Consider the following 23,684-nt stretch of genomic DNA (forward strand, 5'->3'; position numbering starts at 1 on the left):
GTATATACTTATAGGGCCCGGCCTCATGTCCACGCCGCCAATTGTTTATGTCTTATAGAACATGCATTTGGAAAAAAAAACTTTCATTGAAGTGGGTTCGTAATAGTCGAATAAAAGCTAAAAAAAACACCTCTTCATAATGTCAAAAATTTTCACTGCTAAAGATCGAACTTACGACTTTGTTTTCCAATCTTAAGTTTTCAAAAAGTTAAGTTCTTATAAAATGAGTGAATCAGAGTTTGAAATTGATTTTTAACACCGCCAGACATTTGTGAGAAGGCTGCAATTGCAAATGAGAGTGCTTTGCCTAAAAAATCTAAATATAAGTAAGTTTAGAATTCCTTACTTGTTGTTTTTCGCAACTGTATAAAAAAAAACGTGGTTCGTTACTTGTACGACGGCGTCGTGCCGTGTACGGCGTTGTGCCGCGGCACGGTGCCGTGGCACGGTGCCGTGTACGATGCCGTGCACGGTACGACGGCACCGTCACACCGGCGGACGGCGCACCGCTCGGTACTTATTATCACAATATATTATATTTATCACATTATTATCATAATTAGCATTAATGCACAAAAATGGCTGACAATTTACATGTCGACTTTTTAATTTCACTAGTGGAAGCTAACAATAACTACGGGGCACCGCCGTCCACCGGTGTGCCGCCACCGTGCCGTCGCACCGTGCACGGCACCGTACACGGCACCGTGCACAGCACCGTGCCACCGCACGGCGCCGTGCCGTCTCACGGTACACGGCACCGCGGACATGAGGCCGGGCCCTTACACGCCGTGTAACGGCGCGGCGCCGCCACCGTGCCGTGGCACGGTGCCGTGCACGGCGCGGCGGCATGGCGTCGTGCCGCGGCACGGTGCCGCCACACCGGCGGACGGCGGTGCCCCGTAGTTATTGTTAGCTTCCACTCGTGAAATTAAAAAGTCGACATCTAAATTGTCAGCCATTTTTGTGCATTCATTAGCACGTGAGAACTATGCAACAGCAAAACAATAACTACCGAGCGGTGCGCCGTCTGCCGGTGTGCCGCGGCACGGCGCCGTGCCGTCGCACCGTACACGGCAACGTGCCGCGGCATAATGCCGTACACGGATCTGCACCGCGCCGTTACACGGTGGCCTGCGCCGCACCGTGGACATGAGGCCGGGCCCCAAGCTGGTTTGATAGTGCACGACACCTTGCATTTTGTGACTATGCGCTGAAACTTGGCACAGTTGATTTTTAGCTGGTGTTGAGCAGATTCAGACAGGGAGCCATCGAGAACCACCGCTCATTTAGTGGTGGTGAGGGGGGAAGTTCGACGCTGCCGCGCTTCACTTGGAGCAACATTTCTCTAAAACTATACCTTTTAGGGCATGTGATATATCATTTTCGGATAAATTAAGGATGAGGACTTTTAGAACAAAAACAATGCACTTTCTAACAAAAAAAAAGAATATAGCTTACTAAAAAACGTATTTTAGTTTTTTTTTTATATTTACGATTTTTTTCTAATAGTGTAACAGAAATCTGAAAACAAAAAATATAGTCGTAAAGGCAGGTTATTCAGACTTTTGCGAATGACTACTAAAATTTATAGATTTCTTATAAAAACCCTTATTCTATAAGAAGTCTTAAATAGATTATTTACGTAAAAGATATTTTTTTGCTGTGGGCTACCGTTTACGAGTTATTTACGAAAAACTATAAAAATCCCTTTTTATTAAAAACAATATTAATGAGAGACAATAAATTTTAAGGTCCCCTTTTTAAATATTGATCCTAGCGAAAAAGTTTGAATAACCTTTTTGTACGAAATTTTATGTAAATTATTCGTTAAAACCTCCCCTACTTCACGCACGATCATGCATTGAAATCACTCTGACCCACGCTTAATATTATTTTTTATCTCCCATTTATCAACAGATTTGTATAATAAACTATATATTTTTTAAACTTTATAAGTGTAGCTTTACGACTATATTTTTAGTTTTCAGATTTCTACTACACTTCGAAAAAAATTCGTAATTATAAAAGAATCAATAATACTTTTTTTAGTCTTTTCTACTTTATTCTTTTTTTTTGTCAGAAAGCGTATTGTTTTTGTTCTAAAAATAGATTCCTCATCCTTAATTTATCCGAAAATGATATATCACATGCCCTAATAGGTATAGTTTTAGAGAAATGTTGCTCTAAGTGAAGCGCGGCAGCGTCGAACTCCCCCCCCCCCCCCCCCCCCACTAAATGAGCGGTGGCTCTCGATGGCTCCCGGTCTGAATCTGCTCAAGGCCAGCTAAGAATCAACTGTGCCAAGTGCAAGGTTCGCATACAACGGCGTACACTATCAAACCAGCTATAGCCCACACGTCAAAACTTGCCAAAAAATGCAATTATGATTAAATTTATTGTGTCAAAATTAAAATTCGAAATCAAATGGAATGGCACACCTTTTTATAGGTCTCTGTGCGGCTACTAGCCGCCGGCTAGAGCTTAAAGATGTTTGTTAAAGATTACGGATGTATATTTTGTTTAATTTAGGAAACCGAAAGCCGCTCCTGTCAAAGAGAAGAAAATATTACCGAAGCGAGCGACCAAGGCCGCCCCTCCACAAGGAGAGATGGCCACCAACACAAGACTTCTAAGGAAGTAAGTATAATATGGCGGCTATATTTAACCTCCTAAGGCCCAATGTCCTACCTATAGTACCACTTCAGCTTCTTACCTATAGTATCTATAGTACAGTCACGAGCTTTAATTTGGGACCCATTTCCATTAAATGTTGTTAGAACATTCATAATGCAATGTGCAATAAGGTTGAAACTTCAGTTCGATAGTCTTGAAATGTCAAATTAAGACATTTAAAAGTCATATCGAATTGACCCTTGAAATGATAACCTCTTTGCAAAAAGTTATCACTCCGGTCACAGACAAGACATCCTCCAGACTGAGCATAGTAGCGCTACCCCCTCTGCCACAAATATACGGTGGTTTTCTCAATTTTCGAGTCAAAGTATCTTTGTGTGACGTCCTTGTCTTTGAACGGACCAATCACGGCACGGGACTCGCTCACTTCGTCCCCCGCGCCCCAGTATTTTTGGCAGCATCGATTTCATGAAATAATTGCTCTAAATTCCGTCTAGAGGATTCCTAGTCTATGACTCCGGTTTTATAATCTTTTTAAAGTGACATTTTCCAAAATATTAAGTATTTCACAAATTGACGTAATTGAGTGGTTGCCCCTAGAAACGTACACGTAAGTAAATGTCGATGGTGAACATTATGTCAATGAATTATGACACTGCGTTAAAATATTAGCTCTAAATAGCGTCAGTTTGCTACACGATATTCAACCTTAGGTGGGTCCCAAATAAAAGTTCGTGACTGTACCTACCTATGGTACCTATAGTACCTCTTCTGCCATCTTTTCGAACGATGACGGCGCCATACCTTTAGCCTACTCTCGAGTAAATGGCGATACTTTTTGACATGTAATAAATTTAACACGTATCAGAGAAAAAGCGGCCAAGTGCGAGTCGGACTCACCCATGAAGGATTCCGTAGCAGCAAGTAACATAATAAAATTGCGGTTTACGATTTATGACTTATTAAAAAAAACTACTTACTAGATCTCGTTCAAACCAATTTTCGGTGGAAGTTTGCATGATAATGAACATCATATATTTTTTTTAGTTTTATCATTCTCTCATTTTAGAAGTTACAGGGGGGGGGGGGGGGACACATTTTACCACTTTGGAAGTGTCTCTCGTGCAAACTATTCAGTTTAGAAAAAAATGATATTAGAAACCTCAATATCATTTTTGAAGACCTATGGCCGTATGGCTTTGATGAAAAAAAAAATTGAGTTTTAGTTCTAAGGGGCTGTTCATAAATTACGTCATCGATTTTTGACGATTTTTTCATTTATTCCAATACTTAGGACTTGGTTTACAATATTTTCGCCAAACTACCGAGTTAAATGTGAATACCGTAGTGTTCAAAAACTTACTAATACTTTTTTTCCAGCTCCCGCGAACCGCCGCCAGCAAACCCGGACGTCTACGAGTTCGACGAACTCGAAGCCACTCGGCCTCCCTCTGGCCTCCGCCGCCGCAACCAGGCCACCCCCGAGCCCCCCGCGCAGAGCCCCGAAAGCATACAATACATGGACATATGCCCTACAAGCTCACAACTAGTCAAAATTAATACTAAAAAAGAAGAAGTTGGGAACGTACTTAGTGTTAGTTTAGTGCCTAAGGACGATATATATAAGAAGCAGAAGAATTTAATAGATAATCTGACTAATAGTCCAGCGCTGCTGAATAAGTTTTTTAACTGCTTGCCGACGGAACTACAGAATGAGCTTGGGAGCTTGGCCACGGAGGGAAATGGGCGGGAAGAAGCTTATTTGGAAGAAAAGGCGAGGACGGTCTTAGAGGCACCCACGTATTATCCTACGGCTGAAGAGTTTGAGGTATTGATTGTGTTATTCAAATTTTTCTTGTCACTCGCTGTCATATTAACGTCCTTCTGAGGCACTCTTTAAAATCCATGTTTCTCTTGCCCCACATACCCTTAATGTTTATTATTATGAAATCATATTTTTGTGCTTACTTATATCCAGAGTTGGGCAAAAATTAACTTGAATAAGAATAAGAATAAAAACAGAAATTTTATTCTTATTCAAATCGATTTGAATTAGAATAATTCTTACACTAGTTATTTTAGAATAAAATTAAGGTGAATAAATCATGCGACTTTTATTTTAAATGCGGAATAAAAAACAGAATAATTATTCTAGAAGTGGGACTATTCTAACTAAGGTTTTATTCAATTAAAATGTTATTTAGAATTAAGTTAATTTTTGTAGTACAATTGGTTATATTTTGTAAGTTGATTTTCAACCTTCTATTTAAAAGTCGGATTGATTTGATATTTGTTACTTTAGTTTAGGTATAGTACACATTGAAGAGTTCCGCTATACACTATCTAGTTCTATCATCCGATCAGGGTGCTTAGCCAATATGCCAAACGTTGATGCTCCGTAGAGTTGCGCATAGTCTCTCTCTATCACTCTTACATATTAGTGCGATAGAGAGACAGATAGCGTGTCGTAGCGCAAACGATTGGGTCCCTAGCTAAGATGCCAATTTTTGTTTTTAATTTAATAACCAAATCATTAGGTTTAATTTAGCTGCTTTTAGCGCTTTCTGACTATCACTCTTACATATTAGTGCGATAGTGACAGAAATAGCGTTTTGTTGTCGTAGGGCAAACGTTTGGCATGTTGGCTACACTCCCAATGTGCCTAGCCAATATGCAAATTTTAGTTTTTAATTTAATAACCAAATCATTAGGTAAATTAAGCTGTTCTGGGGGCCTAGCCAACATGCCAATCGCTTGCGCTCCGACAACGAAGCGCTTTCTGTCTATATCACTCTTACATATTAGTGCTATAGAGAGACAGAGATAGCGTTTCGTTGTCGTAGCGCAATCGATTGGCATGTTGGCTACGCACCCAAGGTGCCTAGCCAAGATGACAATTTTTGTTTTTAATTTAATAACCAAATCATTAGGTAAATTTAGCTGTTCTGGGGTCCTAGCCAAGATGCCAATCGCTTGTGCTCCGACAACAAAGCACTTTCTGTCTCTATCACTCCTACATATTAGTGCGATAGTGACAGAAATAGCGTTTTGTTGTCGTGGCGCAAACGTTTGGCATGTTGGCTACACTCCCAATGTGCCTAGCCAAGATGCAAATTTTAGTTTTTAATTTAATAACCAAATCATTAGGTAAATTAAGCTGTTCTGGGGGCCTAGCCAACATGCCAATCGCTTGCGCTCCCAACGAAGTGCTTTCTGTTTCTATCACTTTTACATATTAGTGCGATAGAGATACAGAAATAGCGTTTCGTTGTCGTGGTGCAAACGTTTGGCATGTTGGCTACGCTCCCAAGGTGCCTAGCCAAGATGCCAATTTTTTATTTATTTTAATAACCAAATCATTATGTAAATTTAGCTGTTCTGGGGGCCTAGCCAACATGCCAATCGCTTGCGCTCCAACAACGAAGCGCTTTCTGTCTCTATCACTCTTACATATTAGTGCGACAGAGAGACAGAGAGAGAGCTTCGTTGTCGGAGCGCAAACGATTGGCATAATGGCTAGGCCCCCAGAACAGCTAAATTGTACCCAAAGATTTCGTTATTAAATAAAAAATAAAAATTGACATCTTGGCTAGCCACATTGGGTGCATAGCCAACATGCCAATTGTTTGCGCTACGACAACGAAACGCTATCTTTGTCTCTCTATCGCACTAATATGTAAGAGTGATAGAGACAAGCGCTTCGTTGTCGGAGCGCAAATGATTGGCATCATGGCTAGGCCCTTAGACCAGCTAAATTGAACCTAATGATTTGGTTAGTAAATTAAAAATAATACGGTTACTGAAACTATGCGATATGCGACTGTCAATTTGTAAGATTTTATTCCATAAAATAGGTATAAATTAGGCAAGAGGCTAACTACTTTTACATCTACCTATTTATACGTAATTACCCAACTAGCAAAATAGTCGTATAAGAATTGATTTACTCAGCCTGTAATCGTATAACAGCCGAGTTACGGTTGTTGAAGCACCAATATATCGTATAATAGCGGTTAACTCGTCTATTTAGCAATTTTCGCTAATTAGTGCTATAATCATGTCGTATAAACGTTTATAGCACTATCTTTTAGCACTTTTATTCCACCTTTTAATAAATGCTGAGTTAGCGCTACTAAATCACTTTTATTCACCATAATTGTTCTATTAAAATCATATAACAGCTATAGATTAGCTAATTGTCTGAATAAGGCGCTTTAATACAACTGTTACTTAACTCTCTTCTCTGTTGCTATAAAAGCCTATTAAAAGCAATCAAATAACCATTTGGCAACAATGCTGCTGTAACAGCGCGCTTATATCATAATTCGGGTAATGGGGTTCAAACCGCTGTTATAGGAGCTGAAGTGTATTTACAGGTTTTATTCAAAATGTATTCAGCTTAGAGTACTTTTAAAGAGTTTTGAACTACATTAACAGCACAAGTCAGCCATGTTGACGTTTCAATATAGTCCGGTGGCCAACTGCATGAAACCCTACCTGACAAAAAAATAGAATAATCCTATTTGTAGGGGAAGCTGACTTTTAGTAGCATCAACTGTTCTTGGTCGCCCGCGGCTTAATTTGGAAAATTTTGCGCTAATGGCAAAATAGTGGCACAAAAATTCATAAAAAAAAACCCATCGTATAATAGAATGAAACTTGCATGGTAGGATAGCTGCCTTTGAGGACAGCAAAACAAAACTGGTCAGCTACATCCTGTGTTGGCAGGTTCTTCTGTCCGACCGAATTTGTGGTACCACGTGACAGCTACAATTTACCTCATCGAATAGAATCAAAACAACTGATTGTAATACCTACATTAAATTTGTTGACATATGTCTTGGTCGGCCTCACCTTAGCCTGACAGCGTTTTCAGTCCGTCCGCATTAAAAAAAAAGTCAATGGCAGCTATCCTACCATACAAGTGACATTCTATTTTTCGATGAGGTAAATTGTAGCTCACTTGGTACCACAAATTCGGTCGGACACAGGAACCTGCCAACACAGGATGTAGCTGACCACTTTTGTTTTTTGATGAATATTTGTACCACTTTTTTGCCATTTGCGCAAAATTTGCCAAGTCAAGCCACGGCCGACCAAGAGCAGTTGAAGCTGCTAAAAGTCAGCTACCCCTACAGAGTAGGATTTTTCAATTTTTTTATCAGGTAGGGTTTCATGCAGTCGGCCATCGGACTATAAATCCATAAACATGGCGACATCATGTGCTATAAGTGTAGCAGTAAACGCAGTTACTCGACTTATAGTCGAATTAATGAGATATAACAGAAACTAGATCGTGTAAGCAAATTTTTACTTATTTTTATTAATATTTTTTTATTGAAATTTAAGAAAATAGGCGGCCCATGAATATATATGAACCAGTGCCTTTGGTTTTATCAATAAAGTATTTTTCGCGCTGGGTTTTACTGTATTACGTGTACTTACAGACAGTAAAAACTTATGTACACAATCACGGTAAAAATAAATATCATGGATGACAGCAGTAAAAAATACTTAAGTACCTTTTTGTTTTATTAGACACGTGAAGACGATTAGGCCTCAAACTTAATCAAATAATTGAAATATAATCGCTTACCTGAGATCGTTTTTAGCACATATTAGTTGAATAAAATCATTTACTGCACTCTTACACATTTAAAATGCCGAGTAAAAGCAATCCGGCTACCTTTACGAAACATTTTTGCTGAGAAAAAGCAGTGCGGCTGCTTTTATAGAACACTTTTACTGAGTAATAGTAAATTGCTAATGTTTATAGAACAAATAGTCGAGTAAAAGCACTATCGTTGCTATTAAAACACTAGAAGTGCTTTTATCCACTTTTACTCAACTCTTACAGCATCGATTTGCTTCTTATACAACGCTTACTCGATTTTTATAACACTTTTAGTCTGTATAAGTGCGCCTTTTCGCGTTGAGTAAACGCTTACAGGACTTTTACTCGACTGTTTTTACACCGTTTATAGCACCAAAAAGCGAAAATAAAAACGTGCTCTCAACTTTTATAGCACATAGATTTGCTAGTTGGGTAGTACCTATACCGTACCCGGACTACATTTTTATGCGTGGAATATTATTTCGAATAAAAATCATGATTATATTTATTTGATTAAGAATAAGTTGTTCTCATTCAATTTTTTCTCATACGAATTATTCCCGACCAAAATTATTTGAATATTTTTGACGGGAATAAAATCGAGATGATTTTATTCCTACGAATTCTTATTCAAATAATGATTTTATTCTTGAATGCCCAACACTGCTTATATCTATTATTTACAGGACCCGATAAAGTACTATGACAAAATCGCCCCCGAGGCCTCAAAATACGGCCTCTGCAAAATAGTTCCCCCTGAAAACTTCAAACCTACATGCACCATGAGCGACACGATCCGCTTCGCCGTCATATACCAGTACATCTCCAAGATGTACAGCCGCTGGGGGCCCGTGTCCAGGGAGCTGGCTGCTATCAAGGCGCACCTGCGCACCCAGAGCGTCGTGTTCGCGCGGTCTCCCCTCGTGAGTACACCCTCTATTCATGTCATCAACTGACGGTCTTCCTACCGACCGCGATACGCTGACTATTTTTTTAATTCATGATATCATCTAAACTTTCATCTGACAAAGTATCAGCCGGCAGGCGATGATATATGCTCCTGACCCGCGGTCTATTATGTCGGTCCCTCGTTTTTGATGGAGAAGTTCAATATATAACGTTATATAACGTTATTGTAGTTTGTGTATTTGGCCCTATATTATTTGATGCATAAATCTCTGTGTTCTTTTAGTTGGACGGAAGCGAAGTGAACCTCCCCAAGCTATACCACGCCGTCGAGCGTAACGGCGGCCTCAGCAACGTGATACAACGCAAGCGCTGGGGTCGCGTCGCCGACGAGATGAAGCTGACCAAGCTGCAGCATCCCGAGCGCAAGCTGGACCCCATATACATGCGATACCTGCTGCCCTACGCCACGCTGTCCGACCGTGGGTGTTGCCCAACATTCCATCTTATGCCTCCTCTACACTATCGGCGATGATCGTTGATAGTATCATCGGCAAGATCATCGTGCAAGCATCCACAATATCGCCTGCAGAAGCAAGTCATCGTCTATCATCGCCTGCGACCCGTGAGTTGTCGGTTTTTTGGGCACGCATTAAAGGGAATCGCAGTGTGCTTGCTACTTCAGCCGATAGTGTGGATGCTTACACGATGATCTTGCCGATGATACACACTATCTACGATCACCGTCGACAGTGTAGAGGGGGGGCCTCTATAGTTTCCCAAATAGTTTTGTCATAATGTATTGTTTGCCCGCATTTTCGTTTGCTAAAATTTATATGGTTCAGAAACGCGTCACTTTTCAGGATTGCCATAAAACAAACCTAACCTAACCTAAGATAACTTTACGGAAATCCTAAAAACTTAACGTTTTCAGTTTTATGACTAATGATAATATGACAAACAATACATTATGACTTAAAACTTTATGGAAACCAAAGGGACCCCCTGCCGAGTATGCCCTCTACACTATCGTCCACGCCAGTCATCGTCTATAATCGCCGATAGTGTAGAGGAGCCATTACAAGCTTTTATTTTGTTTCATCTGTCCCGTTTGCCCCTACGTCTGTAACCAAATCCAGCCAGGTAAATTAGACCCACTTCTCATTATTTGATTGAGCTGAAACTACACATATTTATGAAAGTTGAGTGACTACGCGATATTATCTGTACCGTCGAGCTGAGACCTCTGTGATAAAACTACGCAACACCATGGTGTTTGGGCTCTGCGATCATATATAACCATGGATACCGCCTTTAGGAACATTACCGTTCAAATTCTCGGGCCAAATTAGCACACATACACAATTACGCCTACATTCAAATAAGACGACGCGTTTACAGAGCCTGTAATCAAAGCTGGTAAACAAAATAAGACTCATCTTTATTACACTAATGGTACATAGCTAAGTGTAGATGAAATGCATATAATGTCAATAACTACCAATCAGCGACATTAATCCGCTAATAACCTTCTTGCTGTACGTACTGGCCGCTGAGATTTCGCGGTTCATATTTGATTAGAATATGACTTGGACAGGGATAGGTTTATGCCATACAGTGAAGAACCAGTCAAATAATTCACGTATAATAATTTAATGCAGATTAAAAGATAACTAGTTAAAATGTTGTTATGACATGACAGACTAACTCAACATAATTAAATATATCATTGTTGTATAAATGTATTCCGCTATAATAAGTATTTTGTATATTTTATTATCAATCTGCTCGTCTGTTCGTTTTTCTAAGATCAAGTACGCCATAGTAAATGTATGGCGAACTTGATCTTAGAAATCGGACTGGCTATACAGTCTGCAAAATTTACATGGGTACACGAATCGGGTCAAAAATATTTGAACAGGCGGAGTCACAATAAATCCCCGCTTTCAGTAGGGCTACCGCCAATACCGAAAATCGTCAATTGCGGGCATTTTTCTCTGTCACTCTAATTACGCCTTCATTGGAGTAAAAGAGTAAGATCCCCGCAATTTGCGAATTTCGGTTTTCGCGGTAGCCCCTCAGTTCAGAATATTTTATATGCATATAGCCGGTCAAGCAAGTTGGTCAGTAGAAAAAGGTGCAAAATTAAAATTTTGTATAGGACCACAGCCGTTCACGCGCTTACATTTTCTAAATTTGCCGCTCTTATAATATTTTAAACTTTCGCGTTTTGAACACATATTAACTCACATTATACGAAACGAAACTGATTTACGTCGGTAAATCAAGGTAATTGAATATAATTCGCGTTAGACCCGTCTATAATGTGAGTTAATATGTTTGCCGCTCTTTTCTACTGACGGAAATGGCTTGAGAGAGAACCTACATATATGTGACAGTAGAGGGTGGATTCAAATGATCAACATTTTCAGATAATGTGTGTATTTGTTAAATTAATTCAGTGAAAGCATGATAGGAAAAATGTATCTACATATAGGAGACCGGGTATGATTATCTCACGGGTTATATCTCATGAATAGAACATATTCTAGATATCTTGCCAGGCAATCCACTCAATTTCATGTCTCTCTAATTGGACAGCTTTTTTCCATAGTTCTCTGCAAATAGCATCTTGTGGGAATCTGAATGGAAAGTAATGTAAAATGACAATACCAAATTTGATTATTAATTTGAAATAACTAGGTAGTTTTTTTATAGCTCCATCTCATGAAATAAAAAAGGAAAATACAAATCTGTAAGAAGGAATTTATTACTACATTTATAATTATATAGAAAATACCTAATCCAAACACAAGTTAATAAAATAGTCTACTTCATTTAGCATAACACCATCCCTATTATCCTCGCAATTTAAAAAGTCGTATGTTGTTATGAAAGTTGTATGCAGTTGTTACATTTTAGCTTAGCACGGTAGTATTGAAAACAAATCGTCATGTTTTTTCCAAATTCTACTGAAGTTATCTGTTTACTACAAGTGAAAAGTGATTCCACTGTCCTTGGTATGAACTAAAATAACTTCTGCACCACTTCACGACACATTAATATATTTTAAATTACAAAAAAACGTTGTTTTTATAAATCAATTTAGCCATTTGTCACTGACTGTCATCTCGGTGGTACTGAGATTGCCAATCGAGCAGTTTGTAAGTACCGCCTATCGCGGGGTAGTTTGCGTTGGGTCATAATTGAGCGGACAGAATACTTCCATGTATAGCATTTCGCTGTTTGGGCTTGCTAGAATTGTCGTAATTTGTTGACGGTTGAAAGAGGAGTACACAGCGATAAAAGCTTAGTATTAAAAGTGATATTTTAGGCAAGAAACTAATTTTTTAAGGCACATTTATTGCCAACTGTACTTAACTGAGAAATTGACTCATCTTAACAAATCATATTTCTTTCAAATCCCCGTTAGAATACAGTCTGAGCGGATGCCACCTTAAATGTTACGTAACCTAACCTAAGTACCTACCTACTCATATATAGCTGTTATCACTTAATTTTAGTATGGTTTTTATTACAAGTGAAATTCTTATAGGAATAAATAATCTATTTTTAAAGCAACTATTTTAAATTTTTCAACTACAGTGAAACCTGGATAAGTGAGACTTCAAGGGACGAGCAGATTTGTCTCACTTAAAGAGGTATTCCACTTACCCAGGCTCTCAGTTAGCCAGGTACAAATAAATTTCTGTCTCATTTACAGAGGGTCCCATTAATAGAGGTGAGAATAGAGGATATATCTCAGTTATAGAGGTGGTTAATAAGGTATTTTGTAATTATCTTTAAATGTTTAGGTAAAATAATCCTTCTTCTTCTTCCTCGCGTTATCCCGGCACTTTGCCACGGCTCATGGGAGCCTGGGGTCCGCTTGACAACGAATCCCATGATTTGACGATTTTTTTGAAAAATAATCCTTGTCCCTAAATATTTTTTAAGTCCGTTTAAATATATCTTTGAATTTATTTTGAATGTTTTTTCAAAGGATAGATTTTTTCAATTAAATTTGCGTCTTAGAAATTTATTAAATGAAAATTTGTTGTTCTTGTTACTTATCAAGATTTCAGCTTTCGTTTCGATAGTTCTAACTACATAAAGTAACTAAATGAAACTTGAAGTCGTTTAGACACAATTAAGCAAATGCGGAATTTGTGGATAGACTAAGAGTTACCTAGTAAGAATACGGAAATAGATCAATAAAGTCCAAGTTAGAGAGGTCATAGATTGACTTTATCTCAGATACGTATTAAATTTAATTCGTATAAAATTCTAAAAAACAATTAGGAAAATGTAATCTTATAAATATAGTCTCAGTAAAAGAGGTAAAATACACTCTCTGTCTCAATTATAGAGGTAAATGTGACTATAAAATCACAACAACTAATCCCAGTTATAGAGGTTGGTTTTATCTCACTAACAGAGGTAATTCAGTGCTAAAGTGTCGGGACCGCACCATGAGTCCCAGCTATAGAGGTTTCTCACTTATCCAGGTCCCACTTAACCAGGTTTCACTGTATTACCATTTTTTATCTCATTTTCCATTTACAGAGGAACGCCAAAGTATAATGGCGGAGGTGGAAAAATGCTGGACTACCAAGTACCAGAAGATGCTGGAACGGGCCCGCAATCCCTTCCAGCGTCAGTACCGCATGCTGGGCACCGAGTGCGAGTCCGAATCTGACGACGAAGGGGAAGATGGCAACACAGCCGGCGCGCTACATGAGGCTGAGGACTGTATAGTGCAAGGGCGGACCATGAACCTTGTCACATTCAAGAAGGTAAGCCAGAATCTGATGACGCAGGGGCAGATGGCAACACAGCCGGCGCGCTACACGAGGCCGAGGACTGTATAGTGCAAGAGCGGACCATGAACCTCGTCACATTCAAGAAGGTAAGCCAGAATCTACCGACGCAGGGGCAGATGGCAACACAGCCGGCGCGCTACATGAGGCCGAGGACTGTATAGTGCAAAAGCGGACCATGAACCTCGTCACATTTAAGAAGGTAAGTCAGAATCTGACGACGCAGGGGCAGATGGCAACACAGCCGGCGCGCTACACGAGGCCGAGGACTGAATAGTGCAGGGGCGGACCATAAACCTCGTCACATTCAAGAAGGTATAAGTCGGAATCTGACGACGCAGGGGCAGATGGCAACACAGCCGGCGCGCTACACGAGGCCGAGGACTGTATAGTGCAAGGGCGGACCATGAACCTCGTCACATTCAAGAAGGTAAGCCAGAATCTGCCGATGAAGGGGAAGATGGTAACAAAGCCGGCGCGCTACATGAGTCTGAGGACTGTGTAGTGCAGGGGCGGACCATGAAACTCGTCACATTCAAGAAGGTAAGCCAGAATCTGACGATGAAGGGGAAGATGGCAACACAGCTCGCGCGCTACACGAGGCCGAGGAGTGTATAGTGCAAGGGCGGACCATGAACCTCGTCACGTTCAAGAAGGTAAGCCAGAATCTGACGATGAAGGGGAAGATGGCAACAAAGCCGGCGCGCTACATGAGGCTGAGGACTGTATAGTGCAAGGGCGGACCATAAACATCGTCATATTCAAGAAGGTATAAGTCGGAATCTGACGACGAAGGGGAAGATGGCAACACAGCCCGCGCGCTACATAATGGAGATACAGTTCAGTATGCAATGTTTTATTGGAAATATCCTCCTCTTTAATAATGTCTTCTTATGTCATATGCTTTGCTAACCACCGGTTAAAGGTTTGCCCGTATTGAAATTACACACTGTATTAATAGACTTTGTTGTCATTGACTTTGTTCAGATATTTTTGGCTCTGATGGTGACTGTATTTAGGCAAAAAGGATATGAGAATTATTGTATTGTATTTCAGATCGCGACGTCCCTCATGGACGCACACTTCGAGCCGTCGAAGCAGCCGCCGGGCGCCGTCGACGTCGAGAAGGCGTACTGGCGCGCCGTGCTGTTGGGCACCGAGCATATCGGTATCTCATCTTAACATCTATAATACATTCTTAACATAGACACAGTGTAAACAGTAACAGTGGCCCGACGGCCTTTGACGTGTACCGAGCTACTAACGATGACAGTGATGTATGCAGCTCGGGTCTGCCCTCATCGAATGACTGTATAGACTGCCATAGATGACGGTGTGCGCCTCCCGAATGCGTGTAAACAAAAGGAAAGAATGGAAATATTCGCTCGCTTCTGTTGAGCTCCGGTAGCTCAGTTGGTTACGAGCGCTTGGAGCGGTTTTCTAAAACGCCCGCAAGTTCAAATGATGCCCGACGCGGTTAATTCTGATGCTTGTTAGATTGCAGAAGTTTGATAAGTAAATAGTTAATGTAAAATATGTGTTTGTTTGTTCAGTGGCCAACACGGCGTCCATAGACACAGGAGAGGAGGGTTATGGGTTCCCGAAGGACCCGCAGGCCGAGTACGGCGCGCATCCCTGGAATCTCAAGGTTGGTTAATGTCGGCGGCCTATCGTAAAATCAGGCCAATCGTAATGTTCCTGTGTAGTGTGTTGACGAGAGTCACATTAAACCAGTGAACGGAAATAAAACATGGAAGCCGCGTTTGAGAACATTACACCGTTCAAATTCTCGGGACAATTAGCACACGTACACAATTACGCCTACACTGAAATAAAACGATACGTTTACAGAGCCTGTAATCAAAGCTGGTAAACGAAATAATAGTCATCTTTATAACACTAATGTACACAGCTATAGTTGTTTTTTTTTTAGCATTAGAAAGAAGGTGAGCGATCTTGACATGTCTTTTAATTGAAAAACGCTTTTTAAAAATCAGTAACTATTACTTATGAAAGCAGAAGAATATAAATAATCGTATTAGACTCATGTCATACACAATAAAAACACTTATTTGATTTTCCTTAATACTTTTCAGGTTTAGGACTGTTTGTTTGTGTCAGCTGCCAGCGTCATTGTGAACCATTTCGTTCAGTCTATTTTCTGTTTCACTCATGTCAAGCGCTCACCAATCCCACTGAACTAAAGGACCTAAAGACCGATTAAGAGCGTGCAATAAGATTTAAGGCCAGTTGCACCAACCACATTTGACAGACTGATCAACATCACTCAGCAGAGAACTATGAAAATATATATATATAATAATAAAATAAAATTTAACGAACGTTTTAACGGTGACAGGCGGTTTGGTGCAACCCACCCTTAGTTCCTTTCGGTCCTTTATGGGATTTCATTCTTAACAGTTCTCCGTTCATGACCGACCCAAGCCTAATTGTGTTCCTAGCATTTCCCTCTAAATCTTTTTTTGAGCATTCGTTGCCTGACCTATATTGGGTTAACTTCGAAAACGCGTAGTTTTGAAAATCACAAATATCTATCAAATCAAAAATCATTAGAAAAATATTACAATTATATATATTATATTATATTCTACCTACGCAATACTTCGTCCTTTTTTAATTAAAATATTATATTAAAATTCAAATTTCTTATAATTATAATTGCGAAATCTTCTTCTTGTTTATGTACAAGTTACATCGATCGGTAACATTCAATGATCTCTAATGCCTGTTCTCCTTGCCAGTAAAATTTATTAGCAGCCCTGAAAAGTTACTCCCTAGGCACTACTTGCACCATTCCACTAACCCGGGGTTAACTGGTTAAACCGGTAACCCAGTGTCAAATTGTACTCGTAACCATGGTAACTCCAGGTCTAACCGGTTAACCCCGGGTTAGTTAATGGTCCAAGTGGCCCTAACTATGACGAAGATGAAATATAATCTATTCAGGATTTATTTAACATAATATTTCATCTATAAACTCCGCGCACCCATTTATACGAGTCAGCATTCGGATTCCCTACCTCCGTTCCTCAGGTGCTAGCGAGGAACCCTAACAACGTGCTCCGCTACCTCGGCCCAGTGCTGGGCGTCACCGTGCCCACCCTCCACCTCAGCATGCTGTTCAGCACCTCGTGCTGGCACCGTGACCCCCACGGCCTGCCCTGGACCGAGTACATGCACAGCGGCGCCGAGAAGATATGGTGAGGGCACTACAGTCACCATCAAATGTGTTGTGACTGCCTAAGCGCCTTAATATTTCGTAACATTCATTCATTCTTTCGTTTATTTATTGACAAGCTGTTGCCCGCGATTTCGTTCGCGTGGATTTGTATGTTAGTAGTAATATATTCTACATGAGCATAGAATATTATGCAGCAAAAGATAGCAGCCATTTGTTAATAATTTAGGGTTTCACCTCGGAATGAGAGATAATAAGCTGGAAACTCGTATACACCTTCGTTATAACGTATTAAAGGTTCTCTTAAATGTCATCGCATATATCGTGTGCGCGTCGGAAGTTATTTTCATATTTCATTTATTGCATAGTCATGAACATAAATTACATAATAAGATGTTACAGTTAAGTTGGCCAATTCATGACACCCTGTTAGGGCACACAACATTTAACTTACTAGCTAATACCTATTAAACATTTCATTATAATATATTTACCGTATAATTAGCGTGTATAAGAAAAACAAAAGTCTAATAATAGTAACATTGTAAAAGTCAACAAAAGATAAATTAAATAACATTCCATACATGAAGTTTTTAGCAATAGTCAAAGTAATATAAAAACATTTCATGCAATAATTTAAAATTCAATGTCACAATAAATAATAATAAAATAAGAATTATAAATTATCATTAAAAAAGTCACTAACACAATAATAACATTTATCTAGTAATAATTTTTTTAATTTATTTTTAAAGATCGCATTTTGTGGTTCTTGCTTAATCGAGTCAGGAATTTTATTAGTTATTTGGATACATTTGTAATGTGGACCATTTTTACACATTTGTAAGTTCGTTTTGGGTAACTGCAATTTGTTCCTGTACTGTGCTCTAGTTGTTTGCTTATCCTGTTTTGGTTCAAATAAATGAGGGTTTTCGCGAACAAAAAGAGCAGCTTGCAATATATAGATGCAGGGCAGTGTTAAAAGTTTGTAACGAACAAAGTACGGACGGCAGCTATCTGGTATACGCACATTCGCCAAAATTCGAATACACTTTTTCTGCATTATAAAAAGCTGTTCGGCCTCGACACTATCACCCCAAAGGACTACAGCATACCGAAGCCATGCGTACGCGTATGCGTAATATGCGGATAATGCACACTCGTAATTTGTGTTCTTTTTTAGTATGCTTAGGGCATATACAAATTTTGACATTTTCGTTTTTATGTTTTGTATGTGGGTCTTCCAATTCATACCGGAATCTATGGTTATACCTAACAAATTGAATTCCGCGACCTCTTCTATATTACATGTGGCAGTGTCTAAACCTAGTTCCAATGGCTTTTTTTGTGTGGGCTTAAATTGTATGATTTTGGTCTTTTCCAAGTTAATTTCCAAGTTATGTTCACCGAGCCATTTCTGTACGGAACTAAAAATGTTCTGAAGTTGTGATGTACATTCGGAGCTGTTATTGCAATTAAACAATAGAGAGACGTCGTCAGCAAACATAACGCAGGTTGTGTCTGTGTTGAGTATTTTTGGCAGGTCATTGATATATGCCAGAAATAGTAGGCATCCACAAACGCTTCCTTGGGGTATTGAACAAGTAGTATGACGCAAATTTGACGTCACGGTCTTTAATTCCTCGCGGTCCTCATCGAAGTGGTCTACTTGTACGCATTGCTTACGGTTTCCGAGGTACGATTTGAACCAATTATATGTAGTGCCGCGTATACCCATCCCGTACAATTTACAGAGTAAGATTTCGTGTGATACTTTTTCATACGCTTTTGTCATATCCAGTAAAAGTCCTATACTATATGTTCTATTGTCTATATGACCTAAGATGCTCTGTATATATTGATAAACCGCTAGTGTTGTTGAGTGGTTTTTCCTAAATCCGTATTGATTTTTATCTAAGATGTTGAACTTTTCGAAAAACTTGTAGACTCGATTTATCATACATTTTTCGAATATTTTTGACACGGTTGGTAAGAGTGCGATAGGTCGATATTGGTTTGGATTGGTTACGTCACCGTTTTTAAATATAGGTTTAATAATGGATATTTTAAGTAAGTCCGGGAATATTCCTTGATTAAATGACTGGTTTATCAGTTTTCTCAGTGGCTGTGCTAACTCTAATGCACACAGTTTTATAAGTACGGGCGGTATTTCATCGACACCAAAACTATTTTTATTTTTGAGCTGCCTTATAATTTTTATGGTTTCGGTTTCGGTCACCGGTTGTATGAATATTGAGTTAGTGGCGGGGGTATGCACACGGCGCGCGCGCGCCGTTATCGCTCCGGCTCTAAAGTCCGTCTCACCTACCGACGCGAAGTGTTCATTAAATATGTGAGCTACTTGTTCTGGCGCTGTTACGATCGTATCGGCTAATTTTAATGACATATTTTTATACGCGCGATCCTTTTGCCTCCCTGTCATACTATTTATGACGGCCCACATTGTTTTCATTTTATTTTTGGACTTTTTCATTTTATTTATATAACCAATTTTCCTTGACACTTTAATAGATTTTTTAAGGATGTTTTCATATATTTTGTAATGCTTTCGGATTATTTCGTTATTACTTTTGTTAACTATGACTTTAAGTTGCCTTTTATGTCGGCACGACAAGCGTAAGCCTTTTGTAAGCCAAGATTTTACGCGGTTAGGCATTATTAATTTTAAGCGTTTCTTTGGTATATGTTTATTTAAAAGCTGTTGCAATTTGGTACTAAATAAATTAAAATTAATGTTTGTATCATTCTTATCAGAAATTATCTCATTCCAATTTATACTGGCTAATGCCTGTTTAAACGACGACATATTTTTTTCATTAAATATTCTTTTTGTTGTGAAGCATACGTTTTGGTGTTGTACTTTCCGTGCGGTTTGACTCTGGACCTTATACAAGACGCTGTTATGGTCCGATATGCCATGGTTCGCCTACGACTATTATTTTGCGACGATTATTCCAGGTCAAAGGTCATAAAAATCGGTTTTTCGCGGATATCAAATTTTCTATAGCTCTAATGTTGTTTACATGTAGGTAAGAATTGTAGGGCATAAAATTTGCGACGAGTAAGGTATGAAACATTTTTTCATGCGATTAGCCGTTTTCAAGATATACGGCATAGTAGGCGCAGCGGCACGGATAACGCACTATGACGCAAGGCGACCTGGTAATCTGTGTGAATAATACGTTCTATAAAGATTTTTAATCGTTAAAATGACACTTATGGTCATACATAGATTTTAAAACAAAAGTGGCCCCTCCTGTGGACATTAGTTAACAGCTTGTGTGTATGTATGTAATGATTTTATGACATAGTTTAATACAAAAAGGGGGCCCCTTTATTGAGATTGAATCAGGAAATTAAGCTTTATAGCCTTTAACTTTAGTTATTTCTACAGGAAAGAGGTAGATTTTAAGTACTAATAATAGTAATAATACAAGAAAATGTTCACATGCTTTTATTTAAGGCGCTCTTATACTCGAGTTTTACGTTTTCAAGGGGGTGAAGCAGACGCGTGGTAGAACGGGCAGGCGGGCGCCCCGCGCGGCGCTCCGCACCATTCCCGCGCAGCACGTCTACGTCCTTATTCTGACGACATCGGTATTCTGAATTAATATTGAATAAGATTTATTAGCAAATTCGTATTTTGATGAGTACTTAATGAAATTAAAAATGGTAGGTAAGACGGGGAGTCTAAATAATTATTAATTATAAACAATATGAGTGTATACCGCGACAAACTGAGAATCAAGTCAAATGATGCCAAATTACTATGAGACAAAAACTAGTACTTACTAATAGACCTTAAAAATGTAATAGAGTTAGACCAAGAAAAGTCTGCAACGATTTTGATTGCACACGCAGTGCAAGTGTTATTTTAAACGTCAAACTTCTATGAAATTATGAATAACACTTGCACTGCCTATGCTATCAAAATCGTTGCAGACTTGGTCTAACTCTAGCAGTCAATTTCGGGCAAGTAGGTAGTGAAAATAAGGAAAAATAGTAGCAAAGCTAAGATAATTTGTGGGACTATTGAGTTATGCATAGCTCCAATAAGTAGATAAAATTAGCTATCTTCACAAAAAAGAATTATAACTCTAACTGTAATTACTTACCATTTCTCTAATTTTGAATTGACGAGTCAAGCATTTAAAGATTGTAATGGCAAAAAACACTTCTACTACGACATTCGAGTTAGTTAATACTTCAAGAAAATAAAAAAAAAACTGGGGAAATAATTCGTATAATTTTGAAAATTGGCACAGTTATACCTTGTAGTGTCCAGATAACCATACTTAAAGTCCTCGAGCTTAGCGGGTGTGCTGAGGGTGTAGGGGGGAAGGGGGTGAAGGTACCTTTTTCATATTTTTGCTCATATCTCGAATATCTGTACGAATAGCATACAAAACAATAACAAAAGTTTTAACATAAAAGTCGATTTAAGAAAACGTCGTTTTTTCGTAATTGTTCATCATAAATCAAATTTTTAGTTTAGAATAAGCAAGAATATATAAATCAGTTACGCTGACAAAGTCGTAAAATAAAAACTAGAAAAAATATTTAATAGGGTGGCACTGGCTCCCTTATATGAAAAGTGGGCATGAATTTTTTTTTCGCTTCAACACTATAGTGTGACATGTCGTTGGATAGGTCTTTTAAAATAAATACGGTTTTTTTAGTAAACATTTTTTGATAAAGTCAATATTTTAGGAAAAACAAAATGTACGTGAGGTTTTTTTTTCGTGTCAACCCTATGGTGTGTGGTGTGGTTGGAAAGGTCTTTCCAAATGAATAGGGGTTTTAGAAGAACTTTTTTTGATAAAGTGAATATTTTCGGAAATAATCGCTTTGAAAGAAACAAAATGTGTGTGACAATTTTTTTATCGTTTCAACCTTATAGTGTGGGGTGTCGTTGGATAGGCCTTTCAAAAGAAATAGGGGTCTTTAAACAACATTTCTTGATAAAGTGAATCATTTCGGAAATAATCGTCTAGAAAGAACCAAAAAATATGAAAAAAATCATGAAAATAGTGCTTAAAAAACTCAATCAAATAAAATTAAAACAAACTTGATCAGTTAAGCTGTTTATGAGTTATCGCTAAAAGTCTTCCCTTCTTATTTTATTTAAAAGCCTGGCAACCCTTATTTGTGACCGGATTTTCGCAGGCAACCCTATACCTTTGTACTTGTAATACAATTACCATCATTTTGATGTATAATTCAAGCGTCAGACAGATGAGTGCAATTATCGATATAAAATCACCTCTTTAAACACGCGGCAACCACATAATAGTGACCGGAAAAAGATAGGCAACCTAGTTGATTTATGTTGTACAAGTTGTATACTTTCCATTGAAACTTATTTCGTTCGTCAGACAAATCGGTGAAATTTGCCGAAAATTTTTTTTTATTTTTTTTTTATTAAAAATAGCCTTGACCGTATTTCTTTAGGCAACCCTATTTATTTATGTTCTGGAACATATTTTCTTTCATATTTTCATAGTCTCATCCGTCAGACAGATTGGTGAAGGTCGACCATATATGTGGGATCTCCTACTATTTGAATCCTGTATATCTATGTTTAAAAATTATTAAATTAATTGATTAATTTAATAGCCTTTTAAAATATGTTTACACAATTTATCAATCGTGACTGAATTCCGGATTGGTTAGATGGGTGTGTGCCTTTGCTGCTCAACTTGTTATAAAATGACAATATGACGGACGAATGTCTGAAATGTCACCGTATTTAAGAATTATTTTGCTTTTCTTCGTAAGTATGTTGAAAAACAATGTGTGTATAACATATTTGCATATTTATACTGTGATTACCCTTTTTATGAACCGTCCGCTAAACTAGCAAAGGTCCGACGCTGACAGTGGTCACGGGCGTACTGGCGTGAGGAATGGGCGCAAGGTATTGCCGCGTAGGGTGTAATTTAGTAGGCAAAATGTTGAATTCATAAAATGATAAATGAAAGAATTAACGTATCGATAAAAGGACAAGCAATAATGAAGATTTACTTAAAAGCTATCGACTGAAGTAAGTTTCATATACATTTTCGTCGTAGTACTTCTAACATAAGGAAATAAAGACAGTGTTAGGCATGTTTTCAACTTAAGATTCTATCGAGAAAATAATGAGCCGTCGTGTTCCTGACAAGCAATAACGTAGTTCAAGGACTGAAGTTATACATACTAGAAAATAATGCATGAAATCCTTGTAAAAGTCTGTAAATATGGTGACAAAAAAGCGCATTTTACTACACACCGCGCCTTAACTCTCGATGTTCGTATGTAGGTAACTATGAAACTTGCTACTTAATGGTCTCAGATTGAGCTAAAATTTGGCATACATTATAAGAGATCGATGACAATGTAATAACATTGAGCTGATCTGATGATGGGAGCCGTAGATGGCCATATGAACTCTGCAATAAAATAACTCTGTCATATTGAGTTTAGATTCTTCATTTATATGTATAAA

General features: G+C 38.5%; 1 protein-coding gene across 1 annotated transcript in view; it reads left to right on the forward strand.

Moving 5' to 3' along the window:
- LOC134805166 (protein Jumonji) overlaps nucleotides 1–23,684 on the forward strand; it is a 64,975-nt gene that overhangs the window by 26,876 nt on the left and 14,415 nt on the right. The window contains exons 3-11 of the mRNA XM_063778465.1: nucleotides 2,533–2,640; nucleotides 4,018–4,465; nucleotides 8,938–9,174; nucleotides 9,444–9,639; nucleotides 13,724–14,022; nucleotides 14,300–14,407; nucleotides 15,034–15,145; nucleotides 15,531–15,625; nucleotides 17,032–17,198. Coding sequence (XP_063634535.1) covers nucleotides 2,533–2,640; nucleotides 4,018–4,465; nucleotides 8,938–9,174; nucleotides 9,444–9,639; nucleotides 13,724–14,022; nucleotides 14,300–14,407; nucleotides 15,034–15,145; nucleotides 15,531–15,625; nucleotides 17,032–17,198 — 1,770 coding nt within the window. The remainder of the gene's footprint in view (nucleotides 1–2,532; nucleotides 2,641–4,017; nucleotides 4,466–8,937; nucleotides 9,175–9,443; nucleotides 9,640–13,723; nucleotides 14,023–14,299; nucleotides 14,408–15,033; nucleotides 15,146–15,530; nucleotides 15,626–17,031; nucleotides 17,199–23,684) is intronic.

Source organism: Cydia splendana, chromosome Z, assembly GCF_910591565.1.
Source record: "Cydia splendana chromosome Z, ilCydSple1.2, whole genome shotgun sequence".
NCBI classification, from domain to species: domain Eukaryota; kingdom Metazoa; phylum Arthropoda; class Insecta; order Lepidoptera; family Tortricidae; genus Cydia; species Cydia splendana.